The sequence below is a fragment of the Canis lupus genome, chromosome 9, assembly GCF_011100685.1.
Source record: "Canis lupus familiaris isolate Mischka breed German Shepherd chromosome 9, alternate assembly UU_Cfam_GSD_1.0, whole genome shotgun sequence".
In the NCBI taxonomy this organism is placed as follows: domain Eukaryota; kingdom Metazoa; phylum Chordata; class Mammalia; order Carnivora; family Canidae; genus Canis; species Canis lupus.
The window spans coordinates 59234195-59258843 of NC_049230.1; the positions used below are offsets into that span (position 1 = coordinate 59234195).

The 24649-nt window shown below is 41.3% G+C and overlaps 1 protein-coding gene across 15 annotated transcripts in view; it reads left to right on the forward strand.

Annotated features, from left to right (window-relative positions):
• The window catches only part of DENND1A (DENN domain containing 1A), a 509324-nt gene that overhangs the window by 231241 nt on the left and 253434 nt on the right, over positions 1–24649 (forward strand). For 12 of the 15 annotated variants that reach the window (XM_038549421.1, XM_038549408.1, XM_038549417.1 and 9 more), the window contains 4 exons: positions 10616–10738; positions 12034–12103; positions 17016–17096; positions 21735–21788. In XM_038549421.1, coding sequence (XP_038405349.1) covers positions 10616–10738; positions 12034–12103; positions 17016–17096; positions 21735–21788 — 328 coding nt within the window. The remainder of the gene's footprint in view (positions 1–10615; positions 10739–12033; positions 12104–17015; positions 17097–21734; positions 21789–24649) is intronic. The other 3 variants (XM_038549409.1, XM_038549413.1, XM_038549420.1) reach the window with 1 other exon arrangement.

The window sequence follows — 24649 nt, forward strand, 5'->3', positions numbered from 1 at the left end:
TTTCTGTGTTTTTTTCCTAACGCAAATTAATATTTCTACTTGTTCGGTACATGCAATACATTTTCCTGCATAGATGTATTAGGTATGACAATGGTATGCTAATTATGGACATAAATCAGATTTTTGAGCTTAACTGGCTACCATAATAAATTTACAATTTGAGATCAGCAGCTATGAGCAAAGCAGAATGCTCAGATTGAGTGAGGCTGGCTTTGAGCTCCCAAAGGGGGTTGTTTGTTCTCCTATTTAGGTTCCTCTGACTTTTGATGTTACTAGCACCGAGTGTGATCTTATCTGGGAAAAAATGTTTACTCTGTTCCAGACACAGTGGTAGGTGCACTCACATGTGTCACCCTCACAACAGTTGTGTGAGAGAGTAAGTCGTGGATCCACATTTCATACATGAAGGAGGCAAAAAATGGCTGGGGCCACAGCCAGGGATGGAACTGATACTCAAACTCAGGTGGGTCTTCTGACTGCCCTTTGTGTTAAGTTTATCAACCAAGTGTCATTTCTGTGGGAAGACTTCCAGAACTTCTCCTCTGTCCCTTTTACACATCTCCTTCATAACACAGACCCTGTGCTGTTGACATCATCTGCCCGTGTGTCTGCTTCCCTCGTTAGACTGTGAACTCCCCAAATGCTGGGACCCTGGTCTCAGACTTCATGTACCTCACACAGTTCCAGGCATACACTGGATGGGTCTGAATAAGTGTGGAGAAGTCTGCAGTTTGATGGATGATTGACTGCAGCATTTGCAGAATGAATGGTCTAGAAACGTGTGATGTTTGGACTGGAAACTCACTTCAATTTTAAGTTCCAGAAAGCTTTTATTGAAGCTTAATGTGGTTAGCTCAGGAGGATGTGGTGTGCTTTTCTCATAAGGCGGAACGTATACACCTTGGTGCTAAGGCTGTAGTTTGAAAACTGTGGACCAACACACATGGATGGTTTTCTTGTGCTTTCAGATAGGAATGCTCATTGGCTTAGTATAATGGGGCAGTGTTGTTGAGATCTAGGGTCTTCTCTACTTCCCACCTCCAGTTAGGATTGAAGGGGGAAGGCCTGAGAAGTCTAGGAGTGGAAGACAGGAAAGCTCATGGTAGAGCTTCTCTCTTCAGAAAGATAGGAAACAAGAATATTCTTCTGAAGAGCTGGAGGAATGAGTTAGAGATGGGAGAAGAAGGAAAAGTTTGGAGCAGACTCTTTCTGGAAAACTTGGCCTGATGCACTGACAGAGGATTCTGTCACCCGTGCTTGAAAAATTAAGTTGCCAAATTAAAATAATCAGCTTGGTTTTGTGACATTTTTGCATAGTACTTGAAGGAGGCACCCAGAAAGTAGAAAGTGATGTTTACTTGTATTGGAGGGATAGGCAAGGGGCAAGACTTAACTTTGTGGGTCCTTCCTACTCTACTTTGACTCTTTATTCTAATTATTTGTCACAGGCTCCAGCAGCCCATTAGCAGGTGTCATTTTTGGTTTTGGATCATTTTCATAAGAGTTAGTTGACTGTTACTCTAACGGTGATGGACTTAATAGAAACTTAGTTAAAAACTACAGGCAGAGGCAGTAAAAACTACTGTCAAGGGAACTTACCGAATGTCTAACAGGTGCCAGGCACACATTAGAGATTAAACAGTCAACACAGCCGTGATCCCTGCTCTCACAGAGTTGACACTAATGGAGAAGACAAAGAAAAGAAGCATGCATTATAAACTATGGTGAATCTGCAGATAGGGTTAGCCCAGAAGAGCCTCACATTCTGGGAATAAAATGTGTCTATTTAAGTGGGGATCAAAATTTTATAGTAAGAATGAGGGGAAACTTTATTAGGATTTTACCGAGAAAAAAAGAAACTCAAACTTTGGAAATAAATGGATTTCAACAAAATCTAGCTTTTATTCCAATAATGTATTCTTTCTTGGAAAGAAAGAATACATTTATTAATGAGACAATGATGGTTTTGTCTAATGAGACAATAATGGTTTTTTTTTTTAAGGGGAGAGGTTATGATTTTTCTGACCGCAGAACACTATATGTTTGACTTTTTCAGCATAATCATAAAAAGAGTAATTTTTCTAAAGGTATTAGAGGACTTCCTCAATTTCCCTCAGGCCTCTCTTAATCCTTTGATATTGAGTTCATTTTCTTTTGATGTGACTCTTGTGCCACCCTTCTTGATTTTCTTGATTTTTCTCTGTCCCAAGTTACCTGGTCTGATGTTGCCAGGTCTTCATTTGTTGGCCACTTTGCCGCAAATCTGAGCAGGTGTCCATCATCTCATACGGGGGCTTTATGAAATCCTGCATCCTTTGCAATGGTTGTAGTTTTATTTACATTTTGTTGTAGATGTTTGATGAAGAAGATATTGACAGAGGAGCAGGGAAAGATGGTAGGTTACACCAGAAGGGCTGAGTGGGGGACTTACTGGTTTAAGTGGCCACATCATTCATGAACGTTTTCCTCTTATAATGCCTCATGCTTTCCTATTCATTCTGGTGACTGCAGGGCATGAGGAATTCCTGAACAGGGTCCTGAAGGCACCTCTGACCTAGACAGAATCCAAAAGAGCTTTCAAAGCTGAGATTGGCAAGAATGTTAGACAGAGAGGGACAGGAAGAGTATTCCGGGCCCTGGATTGGGTGTATCTCCATACTTCAATTACAAAGTGGGGTGTATATCATATAGAAAGGAAACTGTGGGGATCCCTGGGTGGCGCAGCGGTTTGGTGCCTGCCTTTGGCCCAGGGCGCGATCCTGGAGACCCGGGATCAAATCCCACGTCGGGCTCCCGGTGCATGGAGCCTGCTTCTCCCTCTGTCTGTGTCTCTGCTTCTCTCTCTCTCTCTCTCTCTCTCTCTCTCTCTCTGTGACTATCATAAATAAATTTAAAAAAAAATTAAAAAAAAAAAAGAAAGGAAACTGTGTCTTTGAGAGATTGCTTTCCTGAGGTATCACAGCTAGAAATGATCAGAACTGAGATTCACCCAGGCTTATTTGATGCAAGTCTGTGTTGTCTCCAGCATATGCCATGCTGCTCTGCTTTTTTTTAAATTGGAGGGTAAGTTGTTTTTTGAAAACTTTAAATACTGAATGCCAAATAGCTTTAACCAAAGGATGTATTCTCATCTGATGAATCTTGGCAAAAGGGATACCTCTCTTGGAGTACCCAAGATGGAGTTTTAAGAGCTCCTCAGGCTGTGGAAATCACTGTGAAAAATTGAAAGACCTTTTTCTGTGTCACTCTTCTTTGCTTTAAACTCATTCTAGACATAAGTTAAAAGCAGCTCTATGCTATCCAGGGAGGTACTACTTCATTATATTTCTAACATAACGGTGTTTGAGTGTTTAAATGTTAAAATTTTATTATAAAGTACTTCTCTTTTGATTATTTATATTAGAACTAGATCTTACATTGATCTTTTTAAAACTTACATATATAAATAGATTATCTAAGATTTTCTTTTTAGGGTAACAAAGTGGACATCTGGTAAGGTTGAGATCTACTGGACTATGCTGAAGAGAGAAATAATCACTTTCTACCTAGTTCTAAATCCTGGTCCTCAGAATGTTACTTCTCTTTAACCAGCCCTTTGGTCTCCCAGTGATTACAGAATATAGGGGAGGCCCATCAGTGTAGCATATAAAAGGCCCCTGGAGTCTGGCTCTTTTGACCTACCTTGCCTTCTGTCCTGCAGCCTGCATACTTTTCTTTCTGGCTATTCCATCTGCACACAGTTCTCAGATCAGGCCTGGTGGGTCAAGCCTGCAAGTCGTTGCTCAGTGAATTTTTTTTCTGTCTCTAATGCAACTTTATCCCCACCCCTTCCAGCCTTCTTCCCATATACTGAGAATAACCTCTTTTGAAAATTTAACTGATGTTCAACCTTCTCTGTGCTTGGAGTATTGACTCCTACTGTTAGAACCAGCTATTCTATTGTATGCCCCTTCCTATAGCCATGGTTTAAAATTTAAAATTTTATTTTCCCAGCTCATATTATTATTCTGTATACTCTAATTGGTCTACTTATGGTATTTTTGGTGAAATGAAAGACCCTTCAGATTATCTCCTCTCCATTTTTTTTTTTCAGTTTTGAAACAATAATAAACATATAGAAGAGGTGCCTGGGTGACTCAGTGGTTTAATTGTCTACCTTTGGCTCAGGTCACAGTCCCAGGGTCCTGCGTTCCAGCCCTGTGTTGGGCTCCCTGCTTAGTGGGGAGTCTGCTTCTCCTTCTTCTTCTCCCTCTGCCTCTCCCCCTGGTTGTACTCTCTCTCTCTCAAATAAATAAGATCTTAATATACATAAATGTAGAAAAGTTGAGGGGCATCTGGGTGACTTAGTTGGTTAAGCGTCTGTCTTTGGCTCAGGTCATGATCTCGGGGTCCTGGGATTGAGCCCCACATCGAGCTGTTTTTCCCTTTTCCTCTGCCTGCCTCTCCCCCTGCTTATGTGCTCTCTTGCTCTCTGTGTCAGATAAATAAAATCTTAAAAAAAAAAAATTGTGAATACAATGCAAATGCCCCATTTGGGAGATGTTGCCAGAATAATACCCCCAAATACTTTAGTATGTATTTTTTTTTTAAAGGAGACATTCTTGGGGCACCTGCCTGACTTAGTCTGTAGAGCCTGTGATTCTCAATCTTAGGGTCATGAGTGAAGCCCCCATGTTGGGCATGGAGACCACTTAAAAACAAAACCAGAATATTCTTTAACATAAGTACATTACAATCATCAAAATTTGAAAGTTAGTATTAGTTTTGACTCAATACTACCATGTAATACTTGGGCCCCTTGTGTATGTAGAGGCACATGTTACATTTATTTTTTTTAATTTATTTTTTATTGGTGTTCAATTTACTAACATACAGAATAACCCCCAGTGCCCGTCACCCAATCACTCCCACCCCCCGCCCTCCTCCCCTTCTACCACCCCTAGTTCGTTTCCCAGAGTTAGCAGTCTTTATGTTCTGTCTCCCTTTCTGATATTTCCCACACATTTCTTCTCCCTTCCCTTATATTCCCTTTCACTATTATTTATATTCCCCAAATGAATGAGAACATATAATGTTTGTCCTCCAACTGACTTACTTCACTCAGCATAATACCCTCCAGTTCCATCCACGTTGAAGCAAATGGTGGGTATTTGTCATTTCTAATTGCTGAGTAATATTCCATTGTATACATAAACCACATCTTCTTTATCCATCATCTTTCGTTGGACACCGAGGCTCCTTCCACAGTTTGGCTATCGTGGCCATTGCTGCTAGAAACATCGGGATGCAGGTGTCCCGGCGTTTCATTGCATCTGAATCTTTGGGGTAAATCCCCAGCAGTGCAATTGCTGGGTCGTAGGGCAGGTCTATTTTTAACTCTTTGAGGAACCTCCACACAGTTTTCCAGAGTGGCTGCACCAGTTCACATTCCCACCAACAGTGTATGAGGGTTCCCTTTTCTCCGCATCCTCTCCAACATTTGTGGTTTCCTGCCTTGTTAATTTTCCCCATTCTCACTGGTGTGAGGTGGTATCTCATTGTGGTTTTGATTTGTATTTCCCTGATGGCAAGTGATGCAGAGCATTTTCTCATATGCATGTTGGCCATGTCTATGTCTTCCTCTGTGAGATTTCTGTTCATGTCTTTTGCCCATTTCATGATTGGATTGTTTGTTTCTTGGGTGTTGAGTTTAATAAGTTCTTTATAGATCTTGGAAACTAGCCCTTTATCTGATAGGTCATTTGCAAATATCTTCTCCCATTCTGTAGGTTTTCTTTGAGTTTTGTTGACTGTATCCTTTGCTGTGCAGAAGCTTCTTATCTTGATGAAGTCCCAATAGTTCATTTTTGCTTTTGTTTCTTTTGCCTTCGTGGATGTATCTTGCAAGAAGTTACTGTGGCTGAGTTCAAAAAGGGTGTTGCCTGTGTTCTCCTCTAGGATTTTGATGGACTCTTGTCTCACATTTAGATCTTTCATCCATTTTGAGTTTATCTTTGTGTATGGTGAAAGAGAGTGGTCTAGTTTCATTCTTCTGCACGTGGATGTCCAATTTTCCCAGCACCATTTATTGAAGAGACTGTCTATTTTCCAGTGGATAGTCTTTCCTCCTTTATCGAATATTAGTTGCCCATAAAGTTCAGGGTCCACTTCTGGATTCTCTATTCTGTTCCACTGATCTATGTGTCTGTTTTTGGAGGCACATGCTACATTTAGTTGTTCAGTCTTTCTTTTTTTTTTTGTTTTTTGTTTTTTGTTTTTTGTTTTTTTTGTCATACTCTGGAATAGCTCAACATGTCCTACAGTTCTTTTTTTTTTTTTTTTTCAGATTTTATTTATTTGAGAGAATGTGCATGCAAGAGCATGGGGGGGATCCCTGGGTGGTGTAGCGGTTTAGCGCCTGCCTTTGGCCCAGGGCGTGATCCTGGAGACCCAGGATCGAATCCCACGTCGGGCTCCGGGTGCATGGAGCCTGCTTCTCCCTCTGCCTATGTCTCTGCCTCTCTCTCTCTCTCTCTCTGTGTGACTATCAATAAATCAAAAAAAAAAAAAAAAAGAGCATGGGGAGGGGTGGGGGTGGGCAGAGGGAGAAGCAGACTCCCCGCTGAGCAGGGAGCACAATGTGGGGCTCCAGCCCAGAACCCTGGAATCCTGACCCAACCTGAAGGTAGATGGTTAACCAAAAGAACCACCCAGGCACCCTCCTACACTTCTACGAACTTGACATTGGCTATTAACTTGTAGAAGATCCCTCAATTTGAATTTATCTGATGTTTCCTCAGGGTTGGGTTCTACTTCCAAGGCTAGAATATGATGAAAGTATTCTATATCATTTCATTGCATTATATCAGTTGGCACACTGTTTCAGTTTGTCACATTACTTGATTAAGGTCTTATCTCCCAGGCTTCTCCCTTCTTTTTCCCTTTATAATGTGCATTCAGAATATCATCATCTTATCCTTGTCAAATTTCTGATTCATTTATTTATATTAGCAGACTCATGATTTCCTGTTTTATTTATTTAATTAATTAATTTATTTAAAGATTTAAAGATTTTATTTGTTCATTCATGAGAGACACAGAGAGAGAGAAAGGCAGAGACACAGGCAGAGGGAGAAACAGGATCCATGCAGGGAGCCCGATGTGGGACCCGATCCCGGGACTCCAAGATCACGCCCCGAGCCAAAGGCAGACGCTCCACCACTGAGCCACCCAGGTGTCCCATGTAATCTCTATCATAATTTGGTTTGATGCTCAGATCGTCACAGATTTTGTCAGCAAGAGCCCCTCCAAAATGGCTTTTGTGTCCCATTGGCATGTCCTAATTGTGTGTTGAAGCCTGCCTTTTTTCTAGCACAAGAGATTTCCAGTCCCAGCTCTGGAATCACACATTTCTTCAAGGAGCTCTGGTTCCTTTTAGTGGAGAATAGTACTTAGAAACCAAGATCTGGGCACTAAGAATGCTCATTATAATTGGGGTGTCTCTGCTCCCCTCAGTGGCTAGAGGTAGAGAATATATGTGTGAATATATGTGTGGAGATAGATCTACACACACACACACACACACACACACATGCGTTTGTATTCATTTCTTTTATCCATCTCCATGATTTCACACAGTTACAGCTAATTCCAATAGAACACCATAGGTTCATTCTTGTTTTTTTCCTGGTCCATATTTGTAACTCTCTTATCTGATAGTAGTAATGGTTTCCATTATATATTTACATGGTTGATCAGTCTTGGTCAGACTCTGGCTACTGTAGCTCCTTTCCTCTGTGGCTGACCTTCTCACTCCACTTGGACTCTGACCTCTTAGGCATCAAATCCTCCTCCTACTGTAGACCTCCTTCTCAACTGCTTGGACTCTGTCCCACTACTCTTCATGGAAGCCCTCTTACCCACTTAGGCTCTGACATCCCACACTGAACTGCCTTCCAGATGTTCTTTTTATTCCTCTTAGGTTCTAACACCAGTCTAGTCAACTTCTTTCTCCTGACAGATGCCAGGCCTTGCCCCTACTTAAACACCCTTTCCCTTACTCTTGAGTTCTGACATTCCAGGCCAGACCTCTTTCTGTGTGGACACTCCTTATCTTGCTGGAGCCCCGTCTTTCCCTTATGAGGAAACTCTCCTCACTCTACTCAGACTCCAACACTCTGGGCCTGGTTGCTCCTACAGGAGGATATCCTCCTCCCTGTGCTTGAACTTTGACATTCTGCTCATACCTGTTCTCATAAATGACCACCTTCCTCAGCTTGGGCAGTGTGTGCCTCCATTGCTCCCATCACGCACACCCCTGCCTTGCTTGGGCTCATCTGATGGCTTTGAACTGAACTATTCGCAAGAGATAGGGAGAGCTTTTTAAAATTTGTGATGGTTTTCTATTAAAATACTTATGACACTGGAGTGGGATCCCATCGTACATACAGTTACACAAGATCACTCAGATACGTGTACATACACAGAACAGTGGGAATGATTATCCTGACAGTCCATTCAGCAGAGTGAAATTAGAAATGCAGGTCATCTTTCCTCATCAGACTCAGTTCCTGAGGTCAGCTGGAGGGTAAGCAGCTCACCCAGCTGACAGATGGGAACATAGACAGTTTTCATTCAGTATGACCCCCAAACTCAGGCCAGCTACTTTGTGTCTATAAAACCACGTCTGCTCTTATGTTGGGGGCAATGTTAGGGCTTTTACAGGATTTTTTTTTATTATTATTATTATTTTTTTTTTACCATGGGCCATTTGACTCTAAGCACTCTCTCTTGAACTTGCCCCTGCACATCTTACAAGGGCCTGTAATGGCATGGCTCGGGTCAGTGAGGCCAGGTGTGTAGGAATACTCGGATGCTGCCTGAGTTCTTCTCAAGTTCAAGACTTTGTATTTGCCTCACACAAAACAAAAGCCTCTCCATTTGCTCCATTTGACTGTTAGGCCAGGAAGTGATGGCAGAGCCTAGGACAAAGTTACCTGGGCCAGGTGAGAGAAGCATGGATGATGGCCAGTGCCTGGGAAGCAGACTTGTCCCATTTCGGTTTTACCCCATCAAGGTTCTGCTGATTGGCCATGATAATTTTATAACTTGATTTAAAGTCCGAGCTAAATAAAGTCCTTCGAAAAGAGTTCCAACTTCCCTCACACGAACTGTTTTGTTGTAGATGTCTTTTTTCCCTACTAAGGCCATGGCCTTCCTAAATGCAGGCACCTTTTGTTGTTTGAGCCCTAGCCTTGGATCGAGCCCAAGGGGTACTCTGCACTACAGACTTGAGTGGTTGCATGAAGGTAGCAAGTGAAGCAGGCCCAGAGATGTTTGGAACTCCTTTAGATGTTCAGGGATGAGCAGCGTAATGGAGTGTTTGTTTCCTGTCTCTGGACTAGGAAGTAGTGTTTACTCCATGATGACAGACACGCACAAAATGGAGTGGAGGGTCTCCATATCCTCACCTGCACCCTTGCAGGCAGGGCGAAGCTGTCGTGCCAGCACTAATGAAGCAGTACAGGAAACGCCACTGGATAAGGTTCAGCTGTGAACCCTGGCCTCCCAACAGGGGAAAAGAGGGATCCTTTGAAGAAGACGACAGCTGGGTTTTGGTTTCAAGACCTTAGCACTGCCATCACTGGATATTCATCTGTCAGTGCACAGGGGACAACATGTGGGGAACAGTTGTGTCTGATCAGGCCACACGGAGGAAGAAATGGCTGATCTCCAGGGTATCTACAAAACCTCCCATGGCTGAGTGTTCTGCTTAGTGTAGCCAAAAAGATTGGATTGGGACTAAGGTTGGAGCTGCATGTGAGAAGCTGGGCACTGTGCTACAGGCCTGGTGGCCCTACCACGTCCCTCACCTTCCCTCAGCCCCCTAGCAGTGGAGGGTGCAGAGGCTTGGGGGCAAGGCCTGTGCCAGCTGGCCAGCCGAACCCAGTGGCAAAGACTGCTTCCACGTATACCACAGTCTTTAATGATCAGAGAATGCAGCCTGTCCCATGTCACTTCATCAAGGATTCCTAGAATGACTCCAGTTTTTCTCTCATTTGCTTAACGCCATGATTTCCTTGCAAGAAAATATTTTCTCTTTGCTTCCCCCACGCATCTCTCCCCTGCCCCCTTCCTGACTTGGAGTTGTTGGATTTAACTAGCGGTATTTTCTTTTTCAGGGGGGAAAAATGTGTAACCCTTGGTTGAATTTGTTTACTAAGAGTCCTCTAATCTGGGCAAGAGTTTTCGTCTGAGGGGATTTATTGTTCCCACCATAATGGCTTTTAACTCAGCCAAGGTTTATTTAACAGAATAGGAAGGGAGAAACTTATCTCCTCCCTAATCCCTCTTGAATGTTTACATTGCTCTGCCAAAGTAAATGCTGTGGCAAGTGGCAGCAGTCATTTGCTGTGTAATAGTCAATATGCAGCTGCCAGAGCTGATTGAAACATATTAACATAAGTGATAATACTGTCATAGAAGTGAAAAGTTAAGTTGCTTATCAGTATATTTTGATAAGCTACTTAAATTTTACAGTAGCATGTGCTGGCCTCAGACAGACATTAATGATGGAGAACTGTGCCGTTTATCTGTCCTCTGGATTGCCTCTCACTTCATCTGTTACCCTCGGCAGTGCAGCTGTAATCTGGACGAGGTGCTGTTTCCCTCTGCCTGGTGGGATCAGTGCTCCCCTGAGCATCAGGAATGGACCCCAGGAGCCCAGCAGGGTGGGCGGGAGCAGGACAGCAGGAGCTTGGTACGATATCATCCTCCTCGCTTGACTATCTGTCCCTTTGGGAAAGTTTCTTATGGGGAATAAAGCCTTTTAAATTAAGTGCCAGAACTTCTTGTGGGGGTGGGGAGCGGAGAGATAGTTCAACACCAGTTCTCGAACATTAACCTGCCTTGACTCTTAGTGTTTGTTTAGTTGTGTTTGTTCAGTCAACACCGAGCACCGATGGTGTGCTGGGCTCCATGCTTGGCCCCAGGAAGACGAAGTGAAGAAAGAGGAGATCCTTCCTTCTCTGTTTGTGCACAGTCCGTTAGCAGAACAGACACACCATTGAGTGCCACATGGTGTGTGGAATGTTCAAATGGGGGTATGCACGTGACCAGGACAGCACAGAGAAAAGAGAATTAGGGCATGAGGGGCGGGGATGGGGAGCGTGTGGGGAACCGTTATTGGGAGGATGCATGGAAATCAGCTAGTCTAGACCATGAAGGTCAGAGGGAGTAAAGGGCCAAGTGTATGCAAGCTCAGGCAGGCTTGAGGATGCCTGGCCATTCTCAGAGGGAGGCTGCAACGAGAGAAGAATGCACTTGGGAAAGCAGAGCACACAGCCAGTCAGGGACCTAACAGCAAAACCTCCAGTGCCATCCTAAGAAGTCCGGTAGTGATGGGGCACCACTGCAGGAACCAGATCTGTGTGCCACCTAGATGTGCATTTTAGGAAGATTATTCCTGAAGCCTCACATTGGGGAGAGTTAGGTCAGGACCAGACTGTCCTTGGAGAGAAGGGGCACCAGTAGAGGGAAGTGGGGACAGAGAGGTAGAGCTCCTCCTGCAGTAAGTCTCGAAGGGGTGCAGGAAAGGTAGGATGTTTGATGCTACAGTATGACTGGTTTCAGGCTCATGGGGCCTTTGTCCCCTTGCAGACAGCAGCAAGGGAGGTGCTATATGTAGGAGTGTGTGGCTGTGTGTGTGCAGTCATGTGGAACTTTCCTGGAAAGGGTGGGTATGGTGGGAGAGGCCTGGGGAGCTATTCAGAGATGGTTCCTGATTGCAGAGTCTGCTTTGAATTTCTTCTCTGTGAACCTGTTCTAGCTCTGAGCCATGGGAATAATTTATAATGGGCATTCAGCACTCCACCTTACACAGGCAATTTTTTTAAATCCCAGAAATAATTAGCATTCTGTGTTTCCAGCAGCCTATAACAGGAAGACTCTTCAGGATGTCGAGGAAAAACTGAAATGTACAGTCTTGAATCAGCTCCTGGTTAAAGTTTTTGACCTGCATACTAATATTTCATGTTTCTCCTCTTCTTTCCCCAGTTATCTTCCCTGGTTCGAAGTATTTTATAAGCTGCTTAACATCTTGGCGGATTACACGGCAAAAGGCCAGGTATTCACCTTCTATTTTATTCTTTTTAGCAAGTAACTTCAACTTTTTTGATTATTAAAATAATACGTACCTTATATTCAATCAAAATGTTTACCAAGGGATCCCTGGGTGGTGCAGCGGTTTAGCGCCTGCCTTTGACCCAGGGCGCGATCCTGGAGACCCGGGATCGAATCCCACGTCGGGCTCCCGGTGCATGGAGCCTGCTTCTCCCTCTGCCTGTGTCTCTGCCTCTCTTTCTCTCTCTCTCTCTCTCTCTCTCTCTCTCTGTGTCACTATCATAAATAAATAAAAATTAAAAAAAAATGTTTACCAAAAAAAGTAATGCACGCCCATTATAGAAAACTTGGGAAATAGGAAGGAAGAGAAAAATCTCTCCTTATATGTTCCTCTTTCCCCCTTCCTGAAAAGAACAATTGCTAGTATTTAGGGATGTTTTCTTCCTTTACTTTATAAGTAAAGAAATAATAATTAGACCCTTAGCATTCAGAGTTAATATTCTGATATTTGATATTCCCTATAAGTTCATGACATGTATTAAATTATAATTTTGCTAAGGCACAAATTTGAATTGCTTGTGTCATGCTGCAAAGCTTGATTTGTTGAGTAAAACATTTAAGTGGCAAGTGATCTACCCACCTCTCCCAAGTTCCTCTCTCAGTAAGGCTTTATTCTGCTCTTTTGGTAATTTCTTTAAGGGTCTGAAAAGTTACTTTAAAAGTTAACTCTATATTACTGTTCTTTTGGAAGAAATGATATGCTGAAGTGTCTTCTGTGGATGTCAGGGTCAAGTGGAGATTTAGACTTCCATGGCTCACATTTTTCAGGTGCTATAGTAACAGAAGCATTTCCCTGAGCTAGTAAAAAACACTGAATATTGTTCATGGGTGCATAACATTTTACTAAGGACCTTAGAAACATTAGAGAGAGAGAGAGAGTGCATATGCACACATGAAGTTGGGGAAGGACAAAGGGGAAAGGAGAGAGAAAGAGAGGAAGAGAAGACTCCCTGCCGCCCATGGAGCCCGATGCAGGGCTTGATTTCACAACCCTGAGACCATGACCTGAGCTGAAATCAAAAGGCAGGTGATTAACCGACTGTGCCACCCAGGCGCCCCTGTTGGGAGTTTTTATTATTTGGGATTTTTTTTTCCACTGTAAGTATAGCTGTTAGAATCTTTGAGCATAAAGCATTTTCTTCATTTTGGATTATTTCCTTAAGAGGAGAATCTCAGATGGGCCATTTTAAGGCCATAATTCAGTAATTTTGGGGTAGGGGAGAGGGAAAGCTGTCTTTCATTTTTATATCCTTAAGATTCATGTCCTGGTGGCTCTGAGAAGGTCCTGTAGTGGAGAAATGTGTGTTATTCAGTGCTTCCCATCTCATTTGGCCCCTAAAAGTCCTTTTTATTCCATTACATATGTTAATATTCTGAGATACTAGTATTTCCTAGGACATACTTGAGGAAATGCTGTTTTGGAGAAGAAAAGTGGAAATTGTATGTATAATGAAGAAATCTTTCCTTCAAGTTAGATTTACTCACCAGCAGTATATTCTAGAGGCCATAGTTAACAGAAGGAAATAGAAATGGCTCCCTAGGTCACTGCACTCACTCTGAAAAGATGCTTAGGTATCAGGGAATTCTGTTACGAAGGAAAGTGATTTATTCTTTGATGAATGAATTCAAAGGTTATCTTGGGTCTGTTCATTGATTTCTGTTTACAATTCACTTTAGTCAAACATTCAGGTTTTCACTCAAATTTGAAAGATCTCTTTAGTAAATAGAATCGCATCACATGTGGGCTCTTAATAGTCTTAGAATTTGGGATTGACTCATGTATTTTTTTCTTCCATATTTATGCTCCAGTCATTAAAACACAGTAGACTTTTAAAAACATGCCTTGTGATACAGAAAAGGTTGGGTATGTACGGCCTATGCATAGGGGAGATATAATGATTACCTGTAAAATTGGTATACCATTCCTCTGGGCCATTGCCCCAGGAAGGACCCAGTCTCTTGGACTGTTGAAGATTTGCAGTCAGTGATGTGTTTTAGTGGAGTCTGTTTCCCCTGTACCTAGTCCTTTTACTATTAAATTTTTTTCTAGTTAAAGGAATTATGACACAGATGATATGGAATCTGTCTACAACTGGCTTATTTCTTGGCAAGGTGTGGATCATCAGATTAGACCAGGAGGAAAGAACTTTTATTTAAAACAAAAACAAAAACAAAAAACAGAATCCCTTCCCCAAGTCCAAAAGTCTTTGGGCATGGTAGGCTTCGGGGTGGGGGTGGGGGGTGGGGGTGAGTAATGACCAAGACAGCTCAGAGTGGAGTGTTGGAGCCTAAGATGCATGATGAGGGTGCCTGTCTGGATCATTGATCCACTATGGTTGTCAGCCTCTGGATGGGGCATTGAGGGCCACCCTTGGAAGAATTATTGAGTTGAAGAGGACATCCGAGCTAGAGAGCAGGCTGGCTGAGGGTGTTGGAGCCTAAGAGATGAAATGGTTGTTTATGTGTGACAGCAGTAGCTATGGTTTGGCACCAGATATCAGAACTCTAGGAGGATCTAGAAGGATCCACAAAGGAAAGGGGGCAGCAGTGGCCTAGCACTGGGGCTTTGCGGCCTAGGGTGGGGAGGGCATTCTTGTTGGCGAGGAGTGGACAGTAGTGGCCTAGCACTGGATGTCTGTATTCAAGCAGGGCAAGGAGAGCTTGGTGAATAAGGTCAGCCGTGAAAGATTGGTTACATATAAATTAGTAAGTAGATTAAGAAAATAGGATTGATTCTTCATTTCTATAGAACTTCGTTACAAATATGAAAAGGAAAGAAACTAGAAGGATTCCTGCGTTTGATTAGAATTAGAGCCATTAGTATGAACTGATGCCTTTCAATGTATGTGATGTAGAAATCAATAAAGATGTGTATATTGTGAGTCTTCGTGTGTGTAGTATGTTCGCTGGCTCTAACCACTAAGAGAGTCTGGGGTTAGCAATACCCAGGTAGCAGTGAGCACACGTAGTATGCAAATTGTCGTTTCTAAATAACATTTTCCACTAAAAGGAGACAGGACACTCTGAAGAAATGTCTTAATTCTAGGACCAGGGCAGGGGAAGTATAAAATGTGAACCTGGAATATCTTTTTGTGTCAAGAAGGACTCAAAGGAAGTGCTCAACACGTGATAGGAACATGTCAGAAAGACACAGAAGTGAGCTTGAAATGGATAAGGAGGTTCCCATTGGTCCAGGTCTGGGACAATTTGAGCATTAAAATAAATAATGGTAACGAAAGACTGTAGCCATTGAATAAGACAGGAAAGCATGTGTGCTTACCAGTATAAATCAGTAAATAGATAAGTTAAAAAATTCAATGAGAAGGGGATGTGTACATAAAGTATCACTCCACAAAATGCTTGCTAAACACAAAGGAGAGTAAGTACCTTCACAGTAGACTTCAGATGAATTAATCAGATGTTCAAAGTGGACATCATCAGTAATGGAATGAATTGAAGTCTGAATCAACAGAAAACATCAGACAATTGAGAGTTACTCTGCAAAATGGCTGGTCTCAACTGTCAAGTGCCTACAAATCTAGGAAAGACTCGGGACCTGTTCTAGACTTAAAGGCACCATGTGATTCTGAGCTGGCTTATGTTGTTATCCAAGGACATTATGGACACATCTGATAAAACTTGAAGGGACCTAAGGATTTGATGGTAATATTCTATCAATGTTAATTTCCTGATTTTGATAATTAGTTGTGGTTGTACCAGAGAATGTCCTTTGTGTTTATGGGTGATGGAACATGGTGTCAGCAGCTTACTTTTAAGTAGTTCAGGAAATAAAAAATTGCTGCCCTGTAATTGTATAAATTTGAGATTGTCTCAGAGCAAAATTAAACTTGTATGCTTGTGCACACACACTCGTCTGTGAAAAACTTGAGTGATTGATCAGAGTTCAGATTGAAACAGGTTTTTAATCCGGGCTCATTCTCTTTTTTCCCCTCCTTTCAACTCCCTACCTAAGACAGCTATGTGAAGCAGTGGAGAAATCCCTGGGCTTGCACCCAGAAAACCTGGATGTAACTCCTGGCTATGCAGCTTACTAACTGGGGGGATTTGAGCCCAGTTGTTTTACCCTTCAGGGCCTCAGTTTTCAATCTGTGAAGTGGGCTAGTTGTGAGGATCAGAGAGATAACAAATGGAAACACATGTAAGCTCAATACTATTAGCACAGACAGTTCCACAGGGTAGGAGAAAGGGCTTTTGCATAATTCTGTAAGCAGCACTCTTTTGAGCATTTTAAAAGTGAATCTGTTTCCAATCGAATAATTTGTACTGTTCTATATTTCATTCTGTGGCTCAATTTCACTAATTAAAATGCACAGCCACCATACTATATTGCATGCTGTTGTATGTAGTTCATTTTTACTTTCCATAATTGGATGCTGCTGTGTGTATCTAGTGAACACTCAATAAAATTAATTGAGGGTAATGATGATGAAGACAAAATCTATAGTGTCATCGTTATATCTCCCAACCAGCCCCCACCCTGTAAGCTAGGATTGTTTGCTTTTAAAAGTTGTTGCTATGGAGTTGAGTGGATACGTTCCCTGAAAGCTTATGGTATACGATCCGTAAAAGGCGGTCATGGTAGGTGTCTCACTCAGTAGAAAATGTCAAACTTGGTGTGGGAGGATCTATTTGGCTCTTCTATTGAGCTGTATGTAAGCAGTGTCTTTTGTCCAACCCCACTTGAGTATCAAGCCTATTTCTGTACTGGGACCAGCATCTCCCCAGCCCCCTCAGTCATGAGGGCCTCTAGCTCACTGTGTGTGCAGACCTCCCTGCAGGCCTCTGACTAGGGGCTCAGCCTTGCTTTTGTTACTTAGGCCTTTTATTTCTTTCAGGAGAATCAGTGGAATGAGCTTCTGGAAACTCTGCACAGACTTCCCATCCCTGACCCAGGAGTGTCTGTTCATCTCAGCGTGGTAAGTGGGGACAGAAAATTAGCAATTGCCGAGAAGCATTTCATTATTGACGGTGAGACGGAGTTAGCCAAACAGGATCATCTTTGTCATCTGTATCTTCCCAGGCCCTACCTCTGCATACTCTGAAAGCTCTGGACTTGAGACAGGCCATGGAGTTCAATTTCTTCCTTTTCTGGGATTCCATAAGGAATGGGTCCCAGATGTCCCCAGGCTTCTCTCTTCCTGGTTGTCATCCTATCACCAGCATCTCCTAGATGGCAGGTGCTGGGGTTGGAATGGCCCCTCTCTGCCTCCTCAGCCCCCCACCCTGGGGATCCCTGCCTCGTGCTTTGTCCCCCAGTACTGCTATGCATGCCTCTTCGCCCATCCTGTAGTCCCTGAATTTTCAACACTGCCTCTCTCCTTTTCACCAAGCTGACCTACATTCATCCTTCAGAACTCACCTTGGAGTTTATTTCCAGAGAAATCCTCCCCTTGACCCCTGTCCCCAAGTCCTAGTCAAGGGTTTTCTTTTTTGTCCCCAAGCAGCTTGTACACTTTGCAGTGCTTAGTCGTATGCCACATCTCTTTTCCTGTCTTGGCCACTGGACTGTACATCTTCTTGAAAAGAACAGGGATGGAGAGAGCCTAGCATAGTTCCTGGCCTCCAGTAATAATCGTTTCTTTAAACTCTTTTAAGTACATGCTACACGATGTATAGTAAGCCGGGTGGAAAACCCTCTGAACTGGGAAGTTTCTGTCCTAGCTGTAGTTTTGCCAGTGACCTGAGTGGTCTTAATTAAAACATTTAACCTTGTGGACCTTGAGTTCCCCATTGGTCAGATAAGGCATCAAAAAAGGTGTAGGGGATCTTTTTCATATTTCAGTTACTGGAATTCTCTACTTCTCTAGATCAAACCCTCATCTCCACCTTCATCAGAATTCTCAGATGGATCCCCTTAAGCCAGCTCTTGATTACCCAGGGGCTATTTTTCCTATGTTGTGGGATCTGAATGTTTAAAAAGTTGGTTTTGTTTTTGTTTTGTTTTGTTTTTTAAGATTTTAAGATTTTATTAGTTTCCTTTGAGAGAGAGAAAGAGCAAGCAAGTGCAGGGGAGCTGGGGAAGGGCAGAGGATGAAGGAGAAAGAATCTCAAGCAGACTCCATGCTGGGCATAGAGCCCAACGTAGGGCTTGATCTCAGATCATGACCTGAGCTTAGATCAAGACTTGGACATTTAACTGGCTGGGGCACTCAGGATCCCTTGAATGTTTAAAAAAGTTCTCCCGGATGTGAGGGCAATCTGGCTGTAGCATTTGGCACCCCATTCATCTGGCTGATCTGGCTGCCTAAGCAGGCGTCCCCTTCCTCCCTCACCACTCCATGTGCATCCCTCCTGAAGCTGAAGCTGTGTGCTTAGTCAGAGAGGACAACCTTCCCTGATAGAGGAGGACCGTTCTTCAGTCAGGGGTATATGAGTAGCTGCACTCCACTGCTAGAACCTCCAAATAGGCTCTCGAGGTCTAGTTGTAGGAGAATGTAGAGTAGTCAAGCTTCCAAGACTCTAGACACATCCAAATGAGATGTTGCATGTGGCAGTCTGCCTTTCTGTAGATAGATAGGTAGATAGATTTTTTAAATAAAAGAAACTTTTGTCTTTCATCTTCACTAGAACCAGGTACAGTGTTGATATTCAGTGGTTAGTATCTTGGTATTAGCCTTCATAAAGAAAATGAACATATCTTACAGGTTTTTTTTAAAAATGATGAACAAATTGAAAATAGTATTACTACCAGTAACTAATAATAGATCTTCTACTTATTAAGTTATTAATTTCTGCCAAGTATGCATCCCTAATGCTCAAAACAATTCTGCAAAACAGATAGTAGTGTTCTCATGTTATAGATGAGGGTTAGAGAGGAAAAGGTACTTGCTTATCCAAGGCTATGTGGTTAATACGTGAGAAGATTGAGGTTTTCAAACCCAGGGCTGACTTCCAAGCCTATGTTCTTTCCACTAGGCCATGAGTGTTGAAAGAAAGGGAGCAAAGAGGGAACTGGTAGAGGTTTTTGCTCATTTTAATAAAGCATAAGAAGGAAAAGAACCTTGTTCTAACAAGGCTAGATTTTCTCTAGAAAATCGTAGGGAAGACTGCCTGAAAAAGATGAAGAAACGAGCTTTAAACCTGCCCAGGTCATTGCCAGATAGCTAAACAACCTTGCCTTTGTCTCTGTCCTTTTTCCTAAATCAGCTTGATCTCTCTGTTTCAGTCTGTAATGACATCCGACAGGTAGCTGTGGAGTAGCCTGGCTGGGTCACCAGCTGCTGGGGAGGAAGGGCCAGTCCTTCCCCTGAGTGGCTGCCAGGCCTCAAGGACAAGCCATCCCAGGGGCAGGAGGAGAAGCTGTTGGGGGGGAGGAGGTGCAGCTGTTTCGTGCCAGTGATTCCTAGGAATGTTTCTGACCTCCTCTGGTCCCAGCATTTCATGGGTGATGGAGCAAGACAGAATCTCAAAGGACAGCCTGGGGACTACTTGGTTTTGGAATTGCGATGCCTCACTGTTAACAACTCATTGCATCTGTAAAGACGGATATTTGTTTCTTTCCCATTTACAAAGAATTCTTCTCTCACTGTTTCATTTCTGATTTTGAAGGGTGAGTCTCATCTAGTTTATCTTATCTAGTTTAGGCTGAAATGTGGAAAAAAAATGAATGGCAATCCTATACTTTGAGTCTTCAGAAGAGAATACTTCTGTATGTCTGATATAGGTGTTTGAGAAAATAGAAATGTAAACTAGAGGTTGAACAATAATAACTTTCTATTAAAATATTATTTATGGAAAAAATATTATTTATGGAATAAATAAAAAGTGCTAGGCACTTCACATATGTAACATTTATTCTTCATAACAGTTTTGAAGTAGATATCACGATTCCCATTTATAGGTTCAAAAATTGAGGTTCTGAGCTGTTAAGTGAAGTTGCCTGAGATCACACATAGCTATGAAGTGGTGACTCTGTGGTCCTTGTGTTTTCTCCCTCACTGTCACTCCATCATCCTGTGGATGTCCATTACCGAACATTTCCTCGAACTCTTCTCTAGCCATTTCATATAGAAGTTGGTATCTTGTGACAGCACATTTAACCTGCTATTTTACTTTTGCTATTTTAATCCTCATTGTTAACTAGTTTCCATGCTACATAATCTCTACTGTAATACCTTATGGGTAATGTTTTGGCACAGACACGCAACGTTTGGAATGATGCTTTGCAGAAGGGTTTTTTTTAATGATCTTTTCATGATTTTTTTTTGCTTTTACTTTTTAGTTTATTTCAAGTAGCTTTAGCTGTAATTTGTTCAGAAAAAGGTTGGTTTAGCAATCTCTTAACAGTAGGAAGAACATAGCTGTAGTTCTGCAGAGCTGGTTTCAGTTCCTGATTCTGTCACCTGGTAACTGTGTGACCTTAGTGCCCTAAGCCTTAATTTACCCATTTATAATGTGAAGATAATACGTATCTTAAAATCTGTCACAGAAATTAGAGATAATATTGATACAAATACCTGGCATAAAGCCTTCTATGTAATGCGTACTCAGTCGATATCTGTTGAATATTAGGCGAGTAGCTTGTACTATTACTGTTGTTATCGTCATTACTGCCGTTGTCCCCTGGCCTTTGATTTCAGGAATTCTATACAACCCATTCTTCTTGAGACCTATTTATTTTGCAATTATCTAAGAATGGAGAGGAGGGACTTCCTGAAATGTCGCTTGGGGGTCCAGGTTTGAACTTAGGCCATGGCTAAGCTGACCTTTTCTGCTGCAACCTTTCCTGCCCTTTGCACAATCCCATCTTTAATTGGCCAGCACCAGACTCTCCATTCCTGCTTGCCATTGTCCTCCAAGTCTTTAGTAGCACAGAGGAGGTGTCATCAGTTCAGCCTGTTGTCATTTAACTCAGGGACATATGCTCGTCACATATATGGAGAAGCCTCCTTGAAAGTTCTTTGAACAGGTCAGGTTTTCAGCTCCAGTGAGTCTCCCGCTCCCTTCACTGGAGATTACACTGAAGTCAGGAGGCTTCTTTGCAGAACATGCATAGGGACAGAATTCTCCACTCTCAGCCATCTGTAATGGTCTCAGTGCAGCAGTCCTGCAGTTGGAGCTGTCCTTAACATCACTTGGGCCTTTGGGGCACATTTTGCCCGCAGCTTGTATATGGATATAATCTCAGATGCTAAAATGAAATGGCAGGTTTGGTTGGTAAGACCCTTGCTGAGTGAACCTAGTGATACTTGATCCCTCGGGTCCACTTGCCTCATTGAACAATAAATTATGAAGCCTGCAGCTTTCATGTGTTCAGAAATGTGCAAACGTTGTAGGGGAATTTAGCCTTTAACCTCTTTGAGCTATTCATTTATCTCTCCTGAAGAAGTTCATCTCTCATAGAAAAGAATTCCATCTACCAGACTGGTGACTTCCTGTGTCTGGCTGGAACCCAACATTAACCAAAGAAAATATTCTTTTGTCATTTCTTGTGAGTGAAACTCTGTTTCCTCATCGAAGTGAAAAACTACCTTCAGACCATTTACCTGATTGCTGAATAATGTGCTTCTTGCATATTTTTGCAAAAGTAAGTAACATTTCCTTTTCTTTTCCAGCATTCTTATTTTACTGTGCCTGATACCAGAGAACTTCCCAGCATCCCTGAGAATGTGAGTACTTGCTAGGGCTGGGGGATGGGAGATTAAATTTTTGTTCTTCTTTTATTTTTTACTTACTTTTAAAAGAAAACAAACATATATTTTCCCATTATAAAAATAATGCATTACAAAAGCAAAACTAGAGAATATTTGAAAAGCATAGAAAGTACAAAGAGGAATCATTATGCCTACTTCTCAAAAGTAATAACCTATTAACATATTGATGTCTCATTTTAGCCTTTTTAGAATGAATTTTTATGTAGTTAAAATTACTGATCATATGCATTTTTCCATCTCATTCATAGAAGCCTACCTATTTGTTGGCCGTGTAATATTCCATTTGCTATGTAGTTTACTTAGCTCTTGCTTCACTGGTGTGCATGTTCATGGTTTTTAGTTTTTGCTGTTGTAAGTAAAATGTTTCTATATAAAGAACTTTGCTATAAAGATTTTTTTTTTGGTTAGGATTTACTCAAGTAGAATTATATTACATTTCTGTATTCATAAAAAGTATTTGTGGATATAAGTGTGAAGTCTGCCCCACCTCTTAAAGATTTAGGAGTGGTTAACTTGAATCTGAAGGAGCAGAGGCTAATGTTTGCCCTCTGAACAAATTGAATTGCATATCTAGGCGTAAGATATATTTTCAAAATGTTTTACCCAGATTATAAGTAGTGCTATGTAGAACTAAACATAGATTGACCACCATGTAGGCATTTGATTACTTTTTAAAAATTGTGGCAAAATATATATAACATCAAATTTACCATTTTAACCACCTTTAAATTTACATTTCATTGGTGTGAATATAGTCACATTGTTGTGCATCATCAGCATTCATCTGCAGGACTTTTTCATCTTTCCCAACTGAAGCTTTGTACCTGTTAAAAAACAAATGCCCCATATACCCCCTCCTCCAGCCCCTGGAAACCACTATTCTTTCAGAGTTTCTCTTTATGAATTTGATTAGGTACCCAGTATGGGTAGAACCATACAATATTTGTCATTTTGTGTCTTGCTTATTTTATTCATGCCTTTGTGGTTCATCCATGTTACAGCATGTGTCAGAATTTCCTTCCTTTTAAAGACTGAATAATATTCTATGTATATAACATATTCCATTTTGTTTATTCACTGATGGACACGAGTTGTTTCTACATTTTGGCTATTGTGAATAATGTTGCCATGACCATTGGTGTACAAACATTTGTTTAAGGCCCGGCTTTTAATTTTTGGGAGTATATACTTGACTTTTTTTTTTTAAAGTACTAGAGTAAGAAGTATATTTTTAAATAACCATTACAGATTCACAGAAAGGAAATTCTTTTTCATGTTGTCTATAGAGCAGATATAATTATAAATGTCAAATAATCGTGTGTTATTAATGAAGTTAGTCTATAGAGTTGTTGTTAGATAACTATCTTAGTTGGGATTGCCAAATATATCCATAGTGTTTCTTAACTATATGATCAGGCTCTGGTAGAAAATACTTCCTTTTTGTTTGCATTAAGTAGTAAAAACTTTGGAGCATAATTTCCATTTCAGCAACAATAGCTTATATTACTGAGTACTACTGCTTGTCAGATGATGTATTCATTTTCTCATTTACCTCTCTTAATAAACTTTACCTTTCTCATTTACCTCTCTTAATAAGCTTAGGTGGTAACTATTGTGATTATTATTTTATATGTAGAAACAGGCCTGAGAATTTAAGTAACATATTCAAGGACCTACAGCAAAAAAGTGGTAGAATTAGAATGCAAACATTGGTCTTTCTGATTTTAGAGACTGAGTTCTCATATACTATGCTATACTTTGAGCCCATTATCTTGCCCTTCAATTCCAAAAAATTCCATAGAAATGACAAAAGAACTATAAAATTAGAAAAGAATGTCCATGTAATTCCAGAAGGAGCTTCCATGAGCCAGAAAATTTGAGAAATTTCCACAACATAAAGGAGATAATTACTGATACTTAGCAGTCAATAAGGAGTAGATAATGGAGGAACCCAGAAAGAATTAGAAAACTCCTGTGGAAGAGCAGTAGGGATGTTCCATGGACAAATAGCAAAAGGTTGTATGTTGAAGGATTATTTTCAAATGCCATGGGACGATTATAAAAATTGGCTATGTAGATCACACTGAATATTTTGGAATAGAAAAACTCAAAGTCTTACAGGCCAGTCTCTTCATGGCAACAAGTTAAGACTAGAAATTAATAACAAAGATTTAAAATATATTCATCTACTTGAAATAGTGGTTGGGTCAAAGGGGATAAAACATTGAAATTCTGTATTGTTTAAATATTAATAACAATGAGAACACTAAACAACAAAAACCTAAGGGATGCAGCCAAAACTATACTCAGAGGAAAACTGATAGCTTCTAATGTTTTTATTATAAATAAGAAACTGAGAAAATAATGACCTTGACTTTCAGTTGAAGAAACTGGAAAATGAGGGGTGCCTGGGTGGCTCAGTTGGTTAAGCGTCTATTTCTGCTCAGGTCAGGGTCTCTGGATCGTGGGAATGAGCCCCAAGTCAGGCTCCAAGCTCAGCGCAGTCTACTTGGGATTCTCTCTCTCCCTCCTCCTACCCTCTGCCTGCTCACGTGTACTCTGTCTCTAAATAAATAAAATCTTAAAAAGAAATAATCTGGAAAATTAATAGCAATCAAAAACCCAAACTAGAAGAATTTAATTACAATTTATTTAGAAAATATTGTTAAAGTAGAATTGAAAAATAAGAGTTTTTTAAAACTGAATTTTTGAAAAAGAGAAATAAAATCTTAAAATTATGCAATAAATTTGATGGAGATAAGATTTTCTAGAAAATTATAAATGATTGAAATCAACCTAAGAAATAGGAAATATAA